Source organism: Mus caroli, unplaced genomic scaffold (genome assembly GCF_978045245.1).
Source record: "Mus caroli unplaced genomic scaffold, Mus_caroli_1 scaffold_8, whole genome shotgun sequence".
In the NCBI taxonomy this organism is placed as follows: Eukaryota; Metazoa; Chordata; class Mammalia; order Rodentia; family Muridae; genus Mus; species Mus caroli.
The window spans coordinates 21796282-21815306 of NW_028227263.1; the positions used below are offsets into that span (position 1 = coordinate 21796282).

General features: G+C 45.3%; 1 protein-coding gene across 1 annotated transcript in view; it reads right to left on the bottom strand.

Annotated features, from left to right (window-relative positions):
• Positions 1–19025, bottom strand: part of Hs3st4 (heparan sulfate-glucosamine 3-sulfotransferase 4) — a 417745-nt gene that overhangs the window by 398714 nt on the left and 6 nt on the right. The window contains exon 1 of the mRNA XM_021168814.3: positions 18319–19025. This exon is cut by the window's right edge and continues 6 nt beyond it. Within this exon, the coding sequence (XP_021024473.1) occupies positions 18319–19025 (707 nt within the window). The remainder of the gene's footprint in view (positions 1–18318) is intronic.

The following is a 19025-nucleotide window of genomic DNA, read 5'->3' on the forward strand; positions in this document are numbered from 1 at the left end:
GGGGAGATTCCTGGACTGATTGGATTCAGGGCTCAGTAGAGTTACTTGTATCTGTATTTCCTGGTACTGGGATCAGAACCCCATGCCCCTCACAGAAATTTTCCATACCTAGTGGTCTAACTCTCAAGCTACACCCTACCCACTGAGTAAGTTGTTCAACTTTTAATTCTGATTTAGTTTTCCACAGAGCTTCATAACAAGGGCAAGATTTATCACTAAAGGCAGCCCACACATCATTCATGCAAACACATTTTCCAGGATCTGAGGAGATGGCTCAGTGGGTAAAGTGCCTGCTGCTCAAGCATGAGGCTCTCAGGTCAGATGCTAAGCATCCCTGGAAAGATCTGGGCATGGCAGCACACCTGCAAACCCAATGCTGACAGGGTGGAGACAGGCAAAACCCATAAGGTCACTGGCCAGCCTGTCTAGACAGAATGGTGAATCCATTGTGAATATCTCTCAAAAACTCAGGAAAGCAAAAGAGGTGACACCAACAGTAACCTCGAGCCTCCATAACATGCCCTCAGAGGTGTACACACACAAACACACACACAGACACACACACACACACTCACACTCACATACTCATTCATATACACACTTCCCCTAATCACAGATAACTTTTCCAAAGACAATCGTCAAAGGATAGACATTTCTGTGGACTAAGAATAGGACAGAAATGCTACTATATCAAAGAGTAAACTCCTGGATGATGCTGTCACCAGGCCCTCCCTCCAGAGCCACCACGAGGCCTGCAGAGGCAGCAGGGTCAAGGCACACCCACACAAGGTGACCCCAAGAGTTGTTTTCCACCATGCACACTGCCTTGAAAGTGCTTGAGCAACAGGGGGGCTTTTAAAGAACATTCATCCCTGGAGAATTATCATCCTTCAGCTGCCCCACACGGGAAAGGGGCTGCTGAGTCTACAAGTCTCTGAAATTAGCGGCATACAGCCAGGTTCAGAAAATCAACCTCTCTCTCTCTCTCTCTCTCTCTCTCTCTCTCTCTCTCTCTCTCTCTCTCTGTGTGTGTGTGTGTGTGTGTGTGCGCGTGTGCGTGTGCGTGTGCGTGTGCGTGTGTGTGTGTGTGTGTGTGTGTATGCCTCTCAGTCTCTCTCTCTGTCTCTTCCTGTGTCTCACTCTGAAGTCCTTGCAAATGCTGAGACTTTTAAACCAACCACAGTAGGAAGACAGTCTCCATTCTTCCACAGTAAAGAATCTGTGCTCTGACTTCTCCAGGAGCCCAGACATGAGCACCCTGGAATCTATTCACAAAGACAGAGCTATGTTGGATTTGGCTGTGGAAAGGGACTCTGAGGAAATGCCCCACCTGTCAAGCACAGCCTTCGAACAGCACTTCCTCAGCATTGTTTCTTCCCAGTCAGTAGCCTCTTGCTGTGATGAAGGTTTGCAAATACTGACAAGCTCATGTTCCCACCCAGGCTGCACCAGTAGTAACCAGGGTATATTTGGTAATAATTCCTTCCTCTCTATGCTCACTTTCCCTTTAAAATGCAAAATCTGTCATCATTAGAGGATGCTGGGAAGATTAACCAATGTTAAAAGAGACTGGGAGAAATGTTTGTCATGTAAGTATGAAGAACTGAGCTGGGATCCCCAGAACCCACATTAATCCAGACATGGTGGCTCATATCTGTAATCCCAGTCCATCTGTGGGACAAAGGGACATGAAGATAGAAGACTCCTTGGAAGCTCCCTGGTCACCTAGCCTCGTGTATGAGATAACTAAAAAGAAACCTTGACTGAAGCTAAAGGCAATGACCAACATCTGAGGCGGTCCTGACCTCAGCATGCAACAATGGCATACACACACACTCAACTCACACTTCTTAAACACATGCACACATCTTACACACACAAACATACACACATACCCTCACACATCTTAAGCATGCACACACACATACACACATTCCCACACATATCTTAAACACACACACACAACACATCCCTGTGGGTTTTGTTTTGTTTCAGTCTCCTGAAAAATTATGGAAGCTAACTATTGTTGCTAAGAATGTGCCAAAGTGCAGCTGCTATAAAGGAAAAAAATAAATCACTCAAGTGAAGTTCTTATCTGTCTTTAAATTTCACCTTTCTTTGAAATAAGAGAACCTTTTACAGTTCTTCAGAATCTGAAAACAAGTCACAGGAAATTGGTAGATGAACATTTTCTGACAGCAAGGGGCAAGAGAAGTAGTTTTGTTGCCACTCCTAATTCCTCCATCTTGAAGGAAATGAGGGGAAGCCTCTCTCATGTCCTCATCATGGTGATGGGGCTCAAGCTAAAGAAAGGGTGGGAGTCAGACAGCAAAGGAGCAGATAAGACCTGGAGCTGCCAAGAAGTCCAAAGACAGGCAGGCTGAAGCATGTTCCAGTAGGAGGCTGCTTGCCCAGGATGGACAAAACCACCAGTTCTATCTCCAGTACCATGAAAGGAGAGGGAAGGAAAAATGGGAAGAAGGGTGGGAAGCAGGAAAAGGATAGGAAGAAGGATGGGGAGGGAGAGGAAGGATGGGGAGGAGGTGCAGGGAGAAGAAGGGAGGAACAAGAGAGGGACATGAGAGTAAGGAAAGAGAGGAAGTTAATGAGAGAGGTAGGAGAAACAAGAGGAGGGAGAGAAAGGGAAAGGGAGAGAGAAAGAGAGACAGAGAGACACAGACAGAGAGACAGAGACACAGAGAAATACAGAGTCCTAATGTCTCTTCAGAAAGATCCTTAGAGATCTTAGAGACTGTAAGACTATCACACTCTGGCACACTAAAGATGGTAGCATTGCTGCTGGATAAGAAAATGCCACACACTCACAAGATGCATCTGTTTAAACAAAACACCAAGACACTAGATTTGACAAGGTTGATTCCCTTTGCCTCAAAACAGGGGCTTATTGTCATTAAAAAGTCTCACAAAATCATAGAAAACTAAATCCCACTTAATTCTTTATTGTGAGCCTTACCTTAAGTGAAGAAGATAAAACAGCAGAGCCAAGGCTGTTCTAAAATTCTGGGCTATCTGGTTGTTATATTAAGGCTGATCAAACGCCAAGACATTTGTTTCTTCCTCTCTACTGGAGGAGATCCTGGGCAGGAAGATTTAATGTAGTGAATGATTTACTTGGTATTTGAAGAATTCTCTTGCAAGATATACAGCCCCTTTAATTTTTCCCAGGCAGTTCTAGGAGTTTCTACAGAAGTGACAAAAAATGGAAGATATTCTAAATAAACAACCAGTGACTTCTAGAGGTGGGTTCTTTCAACTTTCCCCCAGGGCTTAACACCTTAAATACAAAGACTGTACCAGTCTCTCCTTTCTCAATTTCCCACCCTCTTTCTCCCAACCTGCCCTTCTTCCTAGCAGAGCAACAGAAGAGTTTTTGAGAGTCTGTTGGAATTCACTTCTGGATAAAGGCAGAACAGAGAATCCGACCCCGGCCTCCGTCTGCACACAGCCAGCAAAACCCACAGTGCTTCTGATTTACTCAGTTGTGTTTCAGTGGAAGACTGCATTTCCACAGAAGTCTAGAAGCAGACATCTGTCGTGTTGGCATCCATATACATTCCACCCCTTCTGAGAACTGTATCCTGGTTTTGCTCTAGGAAAAATCCCTGCATCCCAGCACTGTGTGCCCGGAAAACTCCTAACCTCCACCCTCTGCTCCTCAGAGGCAGCAAGCTTTGGGGAGAGATTGGAGTCTCTATTGCCTACAATTTAGGAAAAGGAATCAGGTGATTGCTCTCTTCATAGCCACAATGCAGAAAGTTTTATGAATATAGCCAATCGCCTCGGCAGCAGAATCTAAAAATTAAAATCTGGTGGCATCATTAAGCCAAGATTAAGCCACACCTTGAAAACTAAAGATCCCTGGGAAGACCTGGGGGTGGGGTGTGGTAAGGGGCTGAATGTACTCAAAATATATTGAATAGATGCACATATGAAATTCTCAAGAATAAAAGTATTATATTAATTGTTTAAAGATCCCCATCCCCCTACCTGGGACATCTTAGATACAGGAGCTATTTATTAAATTCCTTTGGATTTATGCTTAGTTCAGATTTTACCTGGAATGATGAATGCTATAAAGCAAATGAATCCTGTCCGCTCAAGTCCTAAGCCTAAGGTGAATTCACAGTCACTAGAATGGTTTTCTTTAAAGGCACACTACCAGACAGTGACTGGAGGTTTCCAATGGGCTGTGACTTAGGGAAATCTCTATTTGGTGACAGAGATATGGAGAAAGAGGAAAGTCCACTCCCAAAGAAAGCAAGAGCCTTCAATGGGACAATCTAGGAGTGAATGACAGTCAGCCTGCAGAGAGCTGCTCACTGTTGTCTTAATAAGGAACTCAGTGACTCTGGTGAGGTCATGGGGCTCACTGGCTAAAATGATTGTGTACTTTTCAGGGATTCTAAGTGGATGGCACCCATTCAATATCTGGTATAGCACTATAACATTTTCTAATATTAATCACCTTAACTTATATTTAGGCTAGCACAGGGTGCTCATTGCTGTCCACTGAGAATCAGGAGAACACTAATATCAGAGGGTGTGTTTCCTGACCATATTCTTTCTTTATCTGAGCACAAATGTAACAATCTGGTTCAGAAGAAAGCCAGGAGGGACACTCAACTGTGAGTTTATTCTAAACAGGATTCTACACATCTGTCTCAATACCTGCTGATTGTTTCCTTAATGTGAACCTTTTAAAATGCCTCTCAATTTATGACTTAGGGTCAACAGATGTAGGGGTAAAAACAGGCAGGAGGATGAAGGCAGTACATCTTACAACCACCACCTGGTGGCAGTGTATTTAATTAGCAGGGATAGCTTGAGAGGAACATAAATAAATGGCTTTTAGCTTTGCCCCAGTAATGATAAAGTCATTTTGTGAATCTATATTAGAATCAAAAAATTCCCAGGACAAGGGGATTAAAACTGGGAAAATGAACACAACAAAAACTTGGAGTGTGGAGAGATTAACTACAGACTACAGTGATTCAGTTAACAGCAATGTGACACTTCACACGGGTGAAGCTCCTAGCACTAGCAATGCTAGCTAAGTCCATGTCTATGTGACCAAGCCACATGGAGGATGAGATGGTTAATCAAAGACACGAGTGAAGGAAAGATGGCAGACACACCATTGACTGATGAAAAGAATTTCAGGTAGAGGGAGCAACAAGGGTAAAGGCCCTGGGTAGGTCACATTTAGATTCTCAGGCTAGCGCAGTATAAACAGGAGCAAAGAGAAGAGATGAATGAACGTGACTGCAGAGAAAAGGCCCATCAGTCTTTTAGGGCTTTGCAGGTCCCAGCCAGGCTTGGAACTTCTACATGGACTTTTCTGGAAATTAAAGGGAAGGAAGAGGTGTGGTATGCTTTATACTCTAAAACAGTCATTTACCATGGTTGATGAATAAAATCAGATGGCAGAAAGGCAAGTAGACAAGGGATAAGGGTCACACCAAGGCAAAAGGTGTCAGATAGACAGACAAATAATGTACATACATACATATATACATATGTAGATACACAGGTACATAGATACATGGCTGATAGATATATGAGAACATATACATACATGTGTGCATATATATATATATGTCTTATATAAATACACACAATATATTTGCCTATGTACAATTAAATACACATGTATGCTTACCAAACACATGGATTTCATTATACCATGTTTACAAATATTTAAGAAACTTAGTTTTCTTCTTCTGAAAATCATTTTGTGAAAATTTATACAACTACTTAGTTTTCATTTACCAACAAAGTGTGGTTGGCACAGAGGAGGCACAAATCTGAAAGGGAAAGACGATGCTCAGTAGGTGGGTAGACACACCTCTTAGGAAACATATCTGCAAGATCTGTGTTGATGGTGGAAGTTCAGAGGGCACGGGATCCTTGATATAAAAATATATTGATTAGATAAATGCTACATGTTCTCTTAACTGTCCTGTGATTTCTACTGGATACTGATACACACAGACACACAGACACATGACACAGACACACACACACACAGACACACACACAAATATACACACATACACACAGACCCACACACAGACACACACACATAAAACAGATACACACACAGACACACACACACAAATGCACACATGCATGCATGAGCATGCATGCTTAATTTATTTCTCCTTCCAACTTGGCAGAAGGGAATTAAAAGAGATATGGCAGGCTGTGGCGTAGCACACTGATGTCACACACAAGTTCTTTGACTTGACCCCTAGTACAGAGAGAGCAATAGAGATGTTGAAGACAAGGGAGCAAGAGATGGGGAGAAGGAGAGAGAAAGAGGGAGAAAGACTACAATCATAAGCCTGTGCAAGCTCCTGTAGAGACATCTGGCTGCACCTATACTCATTTGCCCCTCCTTAGGCACAGAAACCTTCAAATGCCTTCCCTGACTCTTTTGCAGCTAGGTGAAGCCTTGAACTGAATTCTTGACATTAGAATGAGGCCTGAAGTTATGGGTGTAATCTTTGTGCAAAAATAAATTGATCCCCTTCCTTTCTGAGGGTGAAGTGTGGAGAGAGTGAAGTCCCAGGAAAGAAAGGAAAACCTCGATTAGATGTAATTTGGGACTTCATGGTAACATGTGACAAAGTCTGGAGCCATTTTTTTATCTGCCTTGACTGAAGGGGAAGTGCTACTGGCATACAGTGAGTAAAGCCAGAAAAGTTGGTAAGTGTACAAGACAGGCCTCCACAACAGTCTTTGGGCCCATCTCAAACGTCATCAGTACCAGGGCTGAAAGACTTCATTCTAAGGCAGTAGTTTTTAACCTCCCTAATGCTGCACCCTTTTAATACAGTTTCCCATGCTGTGGTGACCCCCAACAATAATATTATTCTCATTGCTACTTAACTGTAATTTTGCTACTGCTGTGAATGTTCTGTATTTTCTGACGGACTTTAGGGGTCACCATCCACAGATTGAGAACTACTGCTGTAAACCGCTAGTTCCCAGTTCAAATCCTGCTCCCAGTCAGCAGCAGCACATCTCCCTGAGATGCAAACTTCTGCATCAGGAAGGTAGGGCTGGGCTACAGATTCTGCATATCTAACAAGCTGCCTTGGGGATGGTGGAGCAACAAGAAGAAAGGGATGTGGACCCAAGTGATGTTGAGGTGCACATACACCTGAGGCCTCCGCCTACACTGGCTGGTGTGTGAATGAGTTGGTATTCAAACTTGTGCACCTGTCCCCTTGAGCTTCATTTCAGACTTGGGTTTCTGGATGGCTGGCGCTTGTGCACCTATGCTTTCTGAAGAACAATGTTCACTACCTAACAAGAGACAGAAACCCCTAGCTTCTATCAGCCACTCTTACTTTTACATTCTGGAAATATTGTGTGTTCATACACTGTCCCACTCCATCTGTTTGGGAAGAGAACCAGAAGGCCCTGAAGATGACTTTTTTTTTTTCTAGAAAAGAAGAAAAACCAGAGGGAGAGAGAAAGAAAGAATCAAAGTGTCTTGGCGACTGCTAGGCACACCTGAACAAAGTGTACTCATCTCCTATGGTTACTATAATAAATATTCGAAAGGTTAGAGGCTTAATACCATGTAAATATATCTTACTGTTCCTGTGGCCAAAGTCTAAGATGGATTTCAACAGAAGTGTCACTGTGCTGCCTTCCTTCTGAAGATGCTAAAATTCTACTTCCTTGTGTTTTCTTTGATTCTGGATGCTGCAAAAACTCCTTGGCCCATAGCCCTTCCCTCTGTCTTCAAAGCCATGCATAGTTGACCGGATTCCTCACACGTTCTGTGACTCTGGTTCTCTCACCACCTCCCCTTCCATTTATGAGGCTTCTTGTAATTAATTGGGTTCATCCAAAAGATATGGGCCAATCTGTCATTCCGTTAGCTAGTTAGCACATGATCTTATTTCCATGTGAAACCTAATTGTCCTTTGCCATGAAATCGGATGTATCTTGTGAGTTAGGATAAAGATATTTCAAGTAACTATTACTCTGCCTACCACAAAGGATTAAAAAGCGGGATGGATGAGCAACTAGAAGGTGATATATGAATATACCAGCTTGGGAATTATAGCCAAGGTGTGCGCGGGGAGAGAAGAAGGGGGAAGATGATGGGCCAACTGAGAACCAAATAAGAGAATCTGCTGGTCACTTCTAGAGTTGATTAACTGCAGGGTAGTCTGACAAAGCAAGCATGCCCCATTACTCTTTATGTTGTTTCAGGATTTAAAAGAAAGCTCCAGTGTTCATAAGTCAGGGGAGAGAGTTATGCAGATTAAGGCTGCCCTAGAGTTCTCTGGAACCTTCTGCAGTCTGCACTCAGGACATTTGATATCCATGCTGTATAATAGTTTCTGTAAATTAAACTTCTTAATCTAACTTTATGATAAGAGGAATCGTCCTGTATTTCAGGCATTCCCTGGAGTGCAACATCCCAGAAAACCAATTACCTGGAGGAATTCAGGAAACGTGCGTAGATTAACAACAACGCACACGTGTAGACAGATGAGGCAGCTTCCTGCTTAGAACCCTTGTTCCCCTCCTGCAACATGCCTGTGGATTTAGAAGAGGTTGCTAGTCCCATTTTAAAGATGTGAAATACAAGATTCAAAAGTTAAGTTACTATTCTGCATATAAGGGAGACATATGTGGAACTCTGGTTCAAAACTGTAACTTCTAATTTCAGGTCCACCTCTTAAAAAGTTCTTTTTTTTTTCTTTTTTTATGTACTTCTCTTTGTGTGTGTGTGTGTGTGTGTGTGTGTGTGTGTGTGTGTGTGTGTGTGTGTGTGTGAAAATCCATATATGTAAGCATGTGCAAGTATATGTCAAGGTATACTCGTGGTGTTTGGTCTAGCCTCTCACCTTGTTTGAGAGTGTGTTTACTTTGTGTTCCTGTGGATGCCAGACAAGCTGGGCTGTGAGCTTCCGGGGATTCTCCTGCCTCTGCCTCCATTTCTTCAAGCGAACCCTGGGTTTGTAGACAGTCACTTTATATGTCTGCCTTTCCCTTGGCTTCTGGGGATTCAAAGTCGGGTTTTTACACTTGCATGGCAAGCATCCTAAGCATCGAGACATCTCCCCAGCCCCAGGTTCAGATTCTTCATCAAAATACCAAGTGACTCTATAATCCAAGGTGCCCTGGGATAGGATAGTGCCAGGATTAAACTCAAATATTTCCTCAGCTCCAGCAACTCTCAAGATTCTCACCTCCAACAGAAGCTTTAATATGGAATCAAATGAAAGAAGATTCGCCTGAACAATGATTATCACAAACCAAACACAAGGCCCTTTTGCAACTGATTATTAAATGGGAACTAATGTGGAAATAGTGAGCCCTGAACTGAGGACTTCTCGGGCTCAGTCTGGGTACGAGGATTATGTGTGTGTTCCAGCACACTTAGTGGCAATGATATTTTGACGATGGGATAGAGATGCTAAACCCCAAAGACGCTTGGAATAAAATGATCTATGAGTAAGAACCAAGGCTGTTCTCCTAGAACACCACTATATCCACAGAGGCCAGGAAACAAGAGTCATTTAACAAACACCTGGCTCCTGACAGCCTGCTTTATGTCCTTGGGAGCCCTGTTTACCCTCCCAGTGTCACCCTCTATCTATAAAAGAGGAGTAGGAGTACACCCACCTGTGAGGCTCGATGAGTGGGAGCCTAACACGCATCCTAAGTTACCCCCCTTGCACCCAAAGTTGTCTTGTGGAATTAGCATGTGAAAGCATTTACAACAATGTATAACCCAGGTTCCCAAGAAACAGGCATGCTCTTTGTTCTCTGAAGTCTGGAGTGACACAGAAGACTCTCCTTTGTCTAGTGGGTTTGTTGATTCTGTATTTTCCCTTAGCAAAGCGTCACCTTTCGGCTATTGTATTCGGGGGAACTGGTAAAGAATGAGATGGACAGGGTCCTTGTTTCTGTGCAGTTGACCATCCAATGAGTGGGTAAGTGGGGGTAACTCTGAGGAGTGACACAGCTTATGAGGAGAGTAGAGCAGCTGAGCAGGGCAGAGCATAGCAGGAAGACCTTTGTATAGATGGAAATGGTCTGTTAGAGGGGTCTAAACTTCAGCCAATACCTGAAGACCTGATAAGGGGACACCAGCAACCCAGAGATTGGGGACAGAGTCTTCCAGGAAGAGCAAATGAGACTGGAAAGATCCTACAGAGGGAGTTAGTGTGAACAGGTCCCAGAAAAGAAACTCTCTCTCCAATATCCACAACATATACCACAAGAATGGGCACATCTGTTAAATTTAACAATAAATTGCACTGTCAAGGACTGAACCACCCTTCCATTCTTAGAGTGAATCCTATTCAGTCAAGGTTTGTGTTCCTTTATCATAAAATCATTTTCATGTTCATGTCTCTAATTGGTGGCCATGTTTAAGCCCAGCAAATGGCACACAGTGGATATTACATGTTGAATAAATGAGTGAATGAGACATGCAACTAAACCTGACCTCAAACCCTTTAAGCCTCTTACCAAATAACATGCTAGATGACAGATCATGTGCCACCCCAGAGGGTTTTCCTGTTTCATGGGTATGGGATCTAACAACAACCCCCTAGACCCTTCTTCCTCTTCAAGCAAATTATGTCCTGTCATTTTGATAAGACTACCTCTGCTTCCATACCCCTACTACCATCTCAGGTCAAAGAAGTGTCTATATATCCTCCTGGCCTAGTGAGAGCACACCCAAGCCCTGCTTTAGGAGGGGTCACATGTCACAGTCTGGACAATGGCATCTCTAGGCACTCTCTACAGACACTCTTAAAAGCCATCCTTGAAACATGGGGGTGGGTGTTACTTACCACCTGGGATGAGGAATAAAATGGGATGAGATGCCCGCCTGAGAAGGAAGCGAGACAAACACAGCAGAGGAAGGAACACAGAAATCTACTGACACCCTTGGGGCTCTAGGCCGTTTTCCCAAAGCCCAACAGACATCCTAGCCATGGATGCCAATGAATCATCTTAGCTTTTAATTAGGTTCAACTTTTCTCACTCGAAACCACCAATATATATGCAGTGTGTGTGTGTATTCACTCACATGTATATACAGTAATACACATGTTACTTCATTCCCCTCTAAACTGTATATTCTTCCTTTTTTCTTCAAAAGGGTCTTACTACATAGTCCTGACTGGCCTAGAACTTATTATATAGACCAGGCTGGCCCCACATTCACTGTGTAGACCAGGCTGGCCCCACACTCACTGTATAGACCAGGCTGGCCCCACACTCACTGTGTAGACCAGGCTGGCCTCACATTCACAGAGATCTTCCCACCTCTGTCTCCTGAATGCTGGGACTAAAGGTATATGTCACCACACATAGCTAGTATATTCTTAAAATAAAAATAATTTGAAGAGTCAGGCAATCCTAACTAGTAAGTGCTTTGGGAGAAAAAAATGAATCAACCTTCTGCTTTTAATTAATGACAAGATCAGCATAAAGTCTCCAGTGGTGAATTATGATTTCAGACCAAAATTCCCAAGACAGTTGCAGAGTAGCTTGTTAAACCACAGAAACCAATGGGATCCAGAGCTGCCTTTGCTGGGGGTGGTGGTTCAACCCCTTCCAGAGCTAAGCATCCATTAGGAAAAAACCAAACCTTTCAAGCTCGGGAGCCTCCAAGCCAGCATCTCAACTCACCCAGCGTCTCAAGGCTTCTACAGGGACTCAATTTACAAGTAAAGCAGGCTTGGAAAGGCTTACAAAGATAAAAAATAAGCCACAGTCAGGGGGCTGGAGCACCTGAGTGATTTCACCAGAGCTCAAGCAGAAGAGTGACTGGGTGCCTTGGGTACTGTGGGGAAGATGAAGACACACCTACCTGCCTGGCAGCTTAGTGCTTCTGGGATATCCAGAGCAAATGGTCTGCTCTCCTGCCAAAGGCTCAGGAGAGTGACAACCCAGAGAACTGGGCCATTTCTCCTCCAGTTCCTCTGGGTGGGTGAGCATGACCAGATCGTCTCAGGAAATTAGACTCATCTCCCACTCAGAGCCAACAGGCCGACTTCTGGAACCCTCTGATTGTCCTCTGGATAACTACTTAAGAGCTGCTGGGGACTCGCAAGCTCTCTTTCAGATAGAATCTTGAAATAAAAGGCGGCATCCAATGAATGACAAATGAGCCTGGCTTTCTCCTTTGAGTCCTCCATGCTGCAGGGCAGAATAAAAGGAAGGCATTGAAGGAAAATGAAGAAGTCAGGTAAGGTACCTTATGTCGCCAACTCTACACAAGGCCTTTGAGATGTCCCTGTGGTTCATTGTCATATAGTGCTTTGGAAGTAAGCAACAGTGAGCCCATTCTATAGATGGAGAAGCTGAAGCTGCAAGATAGCTCTCAATTTACCCAAGGTCACACAGTGAGCATGCTGTGGATCCTGGCTCAGAGATGAAAGGGGCCTGCCTCACACCATATCCCTTCAGACTCCTACATCCATCCCTGTAAAGAGCCTGCTACATAAATGCATTCGAGGATCAAAGTGTCTCAGTCAGAAAATGGGCTTTATTAATATAAGCACGCTGGTAGCTGACATAACAAAGCAAAACCTTGAAGCCACTTTTCCTACCTCGTAGGTCTCCACCCTCCCTACTGGAATAGATCTTATAAACCCAAGTCATCTATGTGGTCAGATCAGGTATGGTCACTTCAGATCATTAAGTTAAGAATTCTCCTGCTGGGAATATATGGTTGGCCACTTGCCTACCTTGCATAAGTCCTGAATTCCATCCCCAGCTTTGAAAAACAAAAGAAAAAAAAAAGCAAGCAAGTTTCCTTTTCTGCCTTAGTGTTTGCATCAGAGCCCATTGGTGCTTACTGCCACATTCCAAGGAGGTATTTCCCCATAGCTGTTGCAAGAAGCTAGAAAAGGGAAAAACACTCACCCAAGTAGCACCTGCAAGCCACAGTTCTGGCCACTGCACAGTGCACCAGTTACTTTCCTAAATGAGTTTAACCCAGAGGTCGCAAACTGGTCGTAAGTTGGCTGCATCCAGTCCACAGATGGGTTTCATTTGCTCCACAGTATTGGCCTACATAGCATGCTTTAAGGAACTGAGATCTGTGGCCAGCACTAAAAACCAGAAGATTTTACATCAAAACCTGGCTTTCCATTTCTTCTTACAGAATAAAGATCTGATAACCCTTGCTTCCTGTGTGCATGGAACTGTAGCCAGAACAGGGCTGATGCTGCCCCTAGCTCAGGGGAAGTGAGCTCAAGAGCATCCTCTGCCAGCTCTCTACTTTCATTTATCTGACCCACAAGGGCCCCAGCATCACCCGAGTTTGTTTAAAATATGAAAGAGATGCAGGTTGCAAAGTCCTCCTTCTTGGACTTTTCCCAAAGCAATCCAAAGGAGACCAGCAAGGTGACATCATCACATCCATGATTAGAGGTGAAGGATCAGAAAAGCAAAAGGATTTTGGAAATGAGGAAGAGCAATACTCGGCCTCATTTGGACTTCTGCTCTAGGAGACTCACTTTGTGAATAACTGTCTCCACTTTTATTATTTCATTTATTCCACTGACAAGTCTATCGGGAAGAAATGTCTGTCGGACAAACTGAGCCTGAATGATGTCATCACCTGTGCACTGGAGGTCACTCAGCCAGGAGGTTGCACCGTCCTGTGAACTCAGTTTCCTCTAGATTGATGAATAAATGCTGCAGAGTCACACAGCTCGATTCCTCCTCAAGACCTTCGCACTTCCTCTTCCCTCTACTGGGTTCTGTGTCTCACCATTTCACTCTGTTTACATATTTCCCATCACGGAATCATCTCAAACTAACACACTTGCATGTATAAACATCTATGAGAGTGCACACACAGGGCACACACACACACATACACGTACACCAACATGTGCATGCTTACATTCGCACATCAATGCCTCAAAGTAACTTCTAAGACTCAGTAGCAACAATGGCATCTAGGGCATCTTAGAAATTCAGAAGCCCAGCACCTTGTCCCACCTTGGCCACCTCAAACCATCCACACACACTCACACACACACACACACACACACACACACACACACACACACACAAGACTTGCAGCATCACAATCCAAATGAACAAAGATCTCTGGGCATACTTAACATTTAAAAGCTCGACACTGCACAAGGGCCACCCAGTAGACCTACGAATCCCTCACAGATATCCGATTACATTCTCTAATAGCCACTCTTAAAGGGTAAAAAGGAGTGAAATTGGGGGTTGAGGCTGTAGTTCCATAGTGGAACACACACAAGAGACCATGGCTTTACTCCTAAAAGTGCTAGCAACAACAACAAAGCATGAAATTAATTTAATAACGTACATTATTAACCTCAGTATTAATGCTAGGGTCTCTATGTGCCATGAGTAGAAACTTCCTGTTGAGCAACTTCTCACTCTGTATATTTTATGTTTCTGATGTAGTCCAATCTGGCCACTTCAGCTGTACCAGTTATTTGCATGTGGTTAGTTGAGCTTTCCTTACTTCCTTCATCAAAGCAAAACGTTCACCACACACTGTTTGGTTTGCTTATTTGTTGTCTGTCCACCTTCTTACTACACTGACGTTTTCAGGAGGATGGGGCTCCATCCGCCTCATGCTTCATCTTATCCTCCATTCCTGGAACAGTACCAAGGGCACACTCAGCAGCCACTAAGCATTTCTCAAAGGTAAGGATTGGAAAGGCAGCTGCCTTTAGCATTAGTTAGTGGCAGTGTGGTGTAGGCAAAGAAACAAAGAAACAAAGGAACTGAACAAATGCAGGTTTGAATCTCAGCTCAGACAGCCACCAAACCAAGGACCCTGAGCCAGTCACTTACCTCCAGGAATAAAGAAATCGTGGTCATAAAACAGAACCGCTGCTGTTTAGTTCACAGCATAAACTCAATGCTGCAGTGAATAACACATCTATAGAGTGGCAGCCGGCACTATGGCTGGCATTCCATAAATACCGGCATCTCATGTCCTCAGTCCTCTCTCCAGACACCAGCTGAGAGTGCTGCTGCCAACCACTGGGGAACAAGAGCTGAGCATCCTGCAGCACACAGTGAGTTCTTGGGGTCACTCCACCCTCCCAGTAGAACATAAGAGCATAGACCATCACCTTAGAGCTAAGTGGCTTCTAAAGCAAGATGTCATGGTCACTATACATGCAAGTCACAGAAGAGGCAAGTGCTTCTGTCCCTCTGTCATTATGATGAGCTCTATTAGTGGCAGCCAGGGGTCTGCCCCCCAGGTTCCATCCCTTAGAAGGGTTCAGGTCTCTGCCAGGGTCACTGAATCATTCTTATGGAACTTGCTTATGGTTTTGCCCTTTTGGAGAAAGGTTCAGAAGGACAGAAGAAGAGGGCTTGATCCACAAGGCTTATTAACCATTGACTGTCTGGGTCAGTCCACCGCTGAGGCTAAGCATCTCTACAGCCTGAATACACACATCCTAATCCATTAGTCCAGTGCTGCCCTGAAAATCGAATGTACATCTTCTAATCTTCGAAGTGTTTTTACATTCCATTAGATCGACAGCATAGGTACAAAGGAAAACCTGGATTTAGGGACAACTGGAGTGATGCCACAGAAATGAACCTGCTAAAGCTGATTTGTTAGCTAGGAGGGAAGCCCAAGCCAGTCGCATTGACAGCAGCTCCAGTTTTGTCTCAGCTCTTCTTGCTCAAAGCACAAAATCCAGGACCGCTTGCAGAACCAGTGGACAACTGGGAGTACATTTAAAACGATAAATAAGTAAAGGGTAAATGGTTAAATACATAATGAAAATTTAAAACCTTTAATTAACCTGTGCTTCTTCAATGAAGCCACCAGATTGTAGACGGCAGACATGGCACGGGCAAGTTAAGATGCCACCATTTAGGGTGTAGAGTTGCTCTGGGAACCAAGACAAAGAGTTTCTACAACTGGTTTGAATCAAAGCCACTACTCAGATTTCTACATTAGGATCTATCTATCATCCCTTCTTCCTACATGGGAGAGAGGCTCAGGGCAAGCATGAAAAGACAAGACTAATGAAGTCTCACAAATGTCTTCAAAGCACAGCTGTCATCAGTGAGGCTGGGAAGCTCACCAGTGATCCCCAGGAGCTTCTAGGAGTCTTTCCATCAGCCATGTTTCAGTGGCTAATGGAACCTGTGTTGTTAGATGGTCACACACTCCCATGAGGCTTGCTCTTAAAGAGAGTCTCCACCTCACCTCCAATCAGCATCACTCAGTCTTGCATCTCTATATGGCAAGAGGATAAGGGCCAGGGATTGAGGACCAATAGATACCAAATGGTTCTCATACCTGGGCCCAAGCCGACCTTGCCCTAGGCATACCATTTGTGTTTAGCAGCTCTACTAAGGGCTAACAAATACTAAGCCACACATGCCACAAATGTTGGCTGGGATCAGGAGGCTGGGATTATCTCTACACCGCACACCTTCGGTAGCCATGACAGTGAAGTAGCTTATGTATCTCATCTTGGCATCACTGTAAAAGAACCTAAGAACTCTATCATCTCTTTCCTCTCATTTAGAAAACTCTCCAGGCCCCAGGATAGGGACTTCCTCATTCAAGCATTCCCATGAACTTTATTGGTCATCCAAATAAATCACTTCTTTCTGTAGCTCCACTGCAGCAAAGCCACTCAAAACACATGCTTCAAGATTTGATCTTTATTCCTCTCTTAAAGGGCATCTGACACTTCCCACAAGATGCACAGCTTTAAAATTAGAACCGGGATGGGGGATGCCTGCTTCCCCTCCGATGGCTAAAGCTACCCCATAGAAAAAAATCAGGACATTCCTGTAGCTCACCAGCAAACAGCTGAACCCTTCCCAGACATCTTCCCCTGTCTTTATTTTGCTGTTGTTGCATTAATCATCCTAACACCTTTTTAATTATAATCACAAACTGGAAGCCATGGCTTGTGATGTTATAAATAAGGATTTTTTCCAGTTAAATTAGGCACTTGCTGTTTTATGTTTTGATAGGAAGGGACTGTTTGAAGCCTCCTAAAATATCCCAATTAGTTCTTGCTGTTGAAACAGACAAGACATTAACAGACACACTCCCTGTCTCAGTGTGATGTGCTGGAATGTTTATGGCTCCGTGTACTCCTCAGCAGCTTTTAAGGCACAAGGCAATTTTTTCAAAAGTGGGAGAAAACAGTCACAACACACATGCTTATTACGTATTCCCAAAGTAATGGCCAAAACTTTTCCCAGGCTGTAATCTAAACCCAGGAAGCATGTCTCTTCCACAGGAAAGCAACCCTGTCACAGGGCAATTTTACCTATTGGCTCTGTGGAACTGATAGCATCGCTTCAGCGGACAAGGGCTCTGTTTCTGTTTGACAGTTGCAATTAATTATTGAAATGTGATCGAGATGGGGCCACCCGTCCAGATCTGTTATCCAGAAAGATATGAAGAGGGAGGGAAGAGGAGGGACAAGAGAGAAAGGGGCTTGCATTCTGAGCATGTGCACGCACCAATGTTGTTTTAATGTCGGGGCTGGCAAGAAAGACAGATAATCGCTATCTGACCTGCACTTAACTTTCTCCTGCTCCTTTCCTCCCTCGCAGCTCCAACACCTGATGGTGTCCTGTCAGAAAGAGGTATATAACTCCCGGCAGAAGTAACTCCAGACTGTCTCCAAGGATGCTCAAATTAGAAAGATCTCTGCACAGGGCACAGACATGCTTATAGCACCAACTGGTATCTAGACACCTAGGCTCCTGATACTAAATCAACCCAATGTTCATTCAGCCAAGAGGGACAGAAAGTTACAGAGGTAGGAAATAGCCTACCTTTACTCTAAAGCCAAAGCGCCTACACCGTCTTTTTTTTTTTTTTAAACTGTTCATTTTGCTCTGACCTTAAAACACTGAAGTTGAATTCCAGCCACACAAACGCTTTTGAGGGCGCTTTAGATTGATTCCTGGGGATCTCAAAGCTTGTCATCAATTTAGCTCTCCTGTCTCATTCCTCCGCTTGTTCTCAACTAGAAGCCAATGCCCTGTATCCGCCTGGATTGGGAAACACCCCACAGACAGGCGGGAGAGCTGGGGATTCCCAGATTTGAAGCCTGGTAGTTCTCCAAGGCACCTGCTCCTCCCCTTTCCCCGAAATAAAGTGATCTTTTAGCTGGAGTCCTGTCCTCTCATCTGTACCGGGACTCTGCTCAAACAGGCCAGGGCTCCCACTGCCCTCCACTGGATGCTCCGGCTATGGGCTCTCGGGACCCCTTATGCGTCCGGCACTCCGCAGCAGCCTCCTACCTGTACCATTCCAGCCCCTTCTCGTAGTTCCTGTCGAAGAAGTGCGGCTCTACGCCCACTGCCCTTACGTCCGGGTGGACTCGGATAGCCTCCAGCAGCGCTCGTGTCCCTCCTTTCTTGACCCCGATGATCAGTGCCTGGGGTAGCTTCTTTTCCCCATAATCAGGGGTGCTGGCGGGGCCCCGTTCTGCACTTCCGTTGGCCGCCCTCCGGCCTTCCAGCTCCTCGGCGGCGCCTGGCTCCTGCGCCCCGCGCCCCAACAGCGCGTCCTGCTCTGTGACCGCGTCTCCGGGGGCAGGCGGGCTCCTGGGCCAGGAGTCCCGAGCACCGCCGCCGCTCGCCAGTCCCCAGCCGTCGGCCGCGGGAGTCGTGAAGCGCTCGGGGGGCTCGGGCGGTGGCCCGCGGCTCGCGTTGTCCGGCGGCGGCGAGGAGGCGCCGGGGCGCACGCGGGGAGGCGGCAGCGAGGGAGACAGCAGGCTCGGCGGGGGCTCCGCGGCGGATCCCGGGGGCTCCTGCAGCGCCAGCGGGAACTGCAGCGAACCCGAGCCGCCCAGCAGGCTGTAGCACAGGTAGGTGACGGACAGGGACAGGGTGCACATGAAGAGCAGCTTGCGCGCCGGCGGCCCCTTAGTGGAGGCGCCGGGCAGCAGCGGCGGCGCGGCGAGCGGCGGCGGCGGCGGCGGAGGCGGAGGCGGTGCGGGCCACCG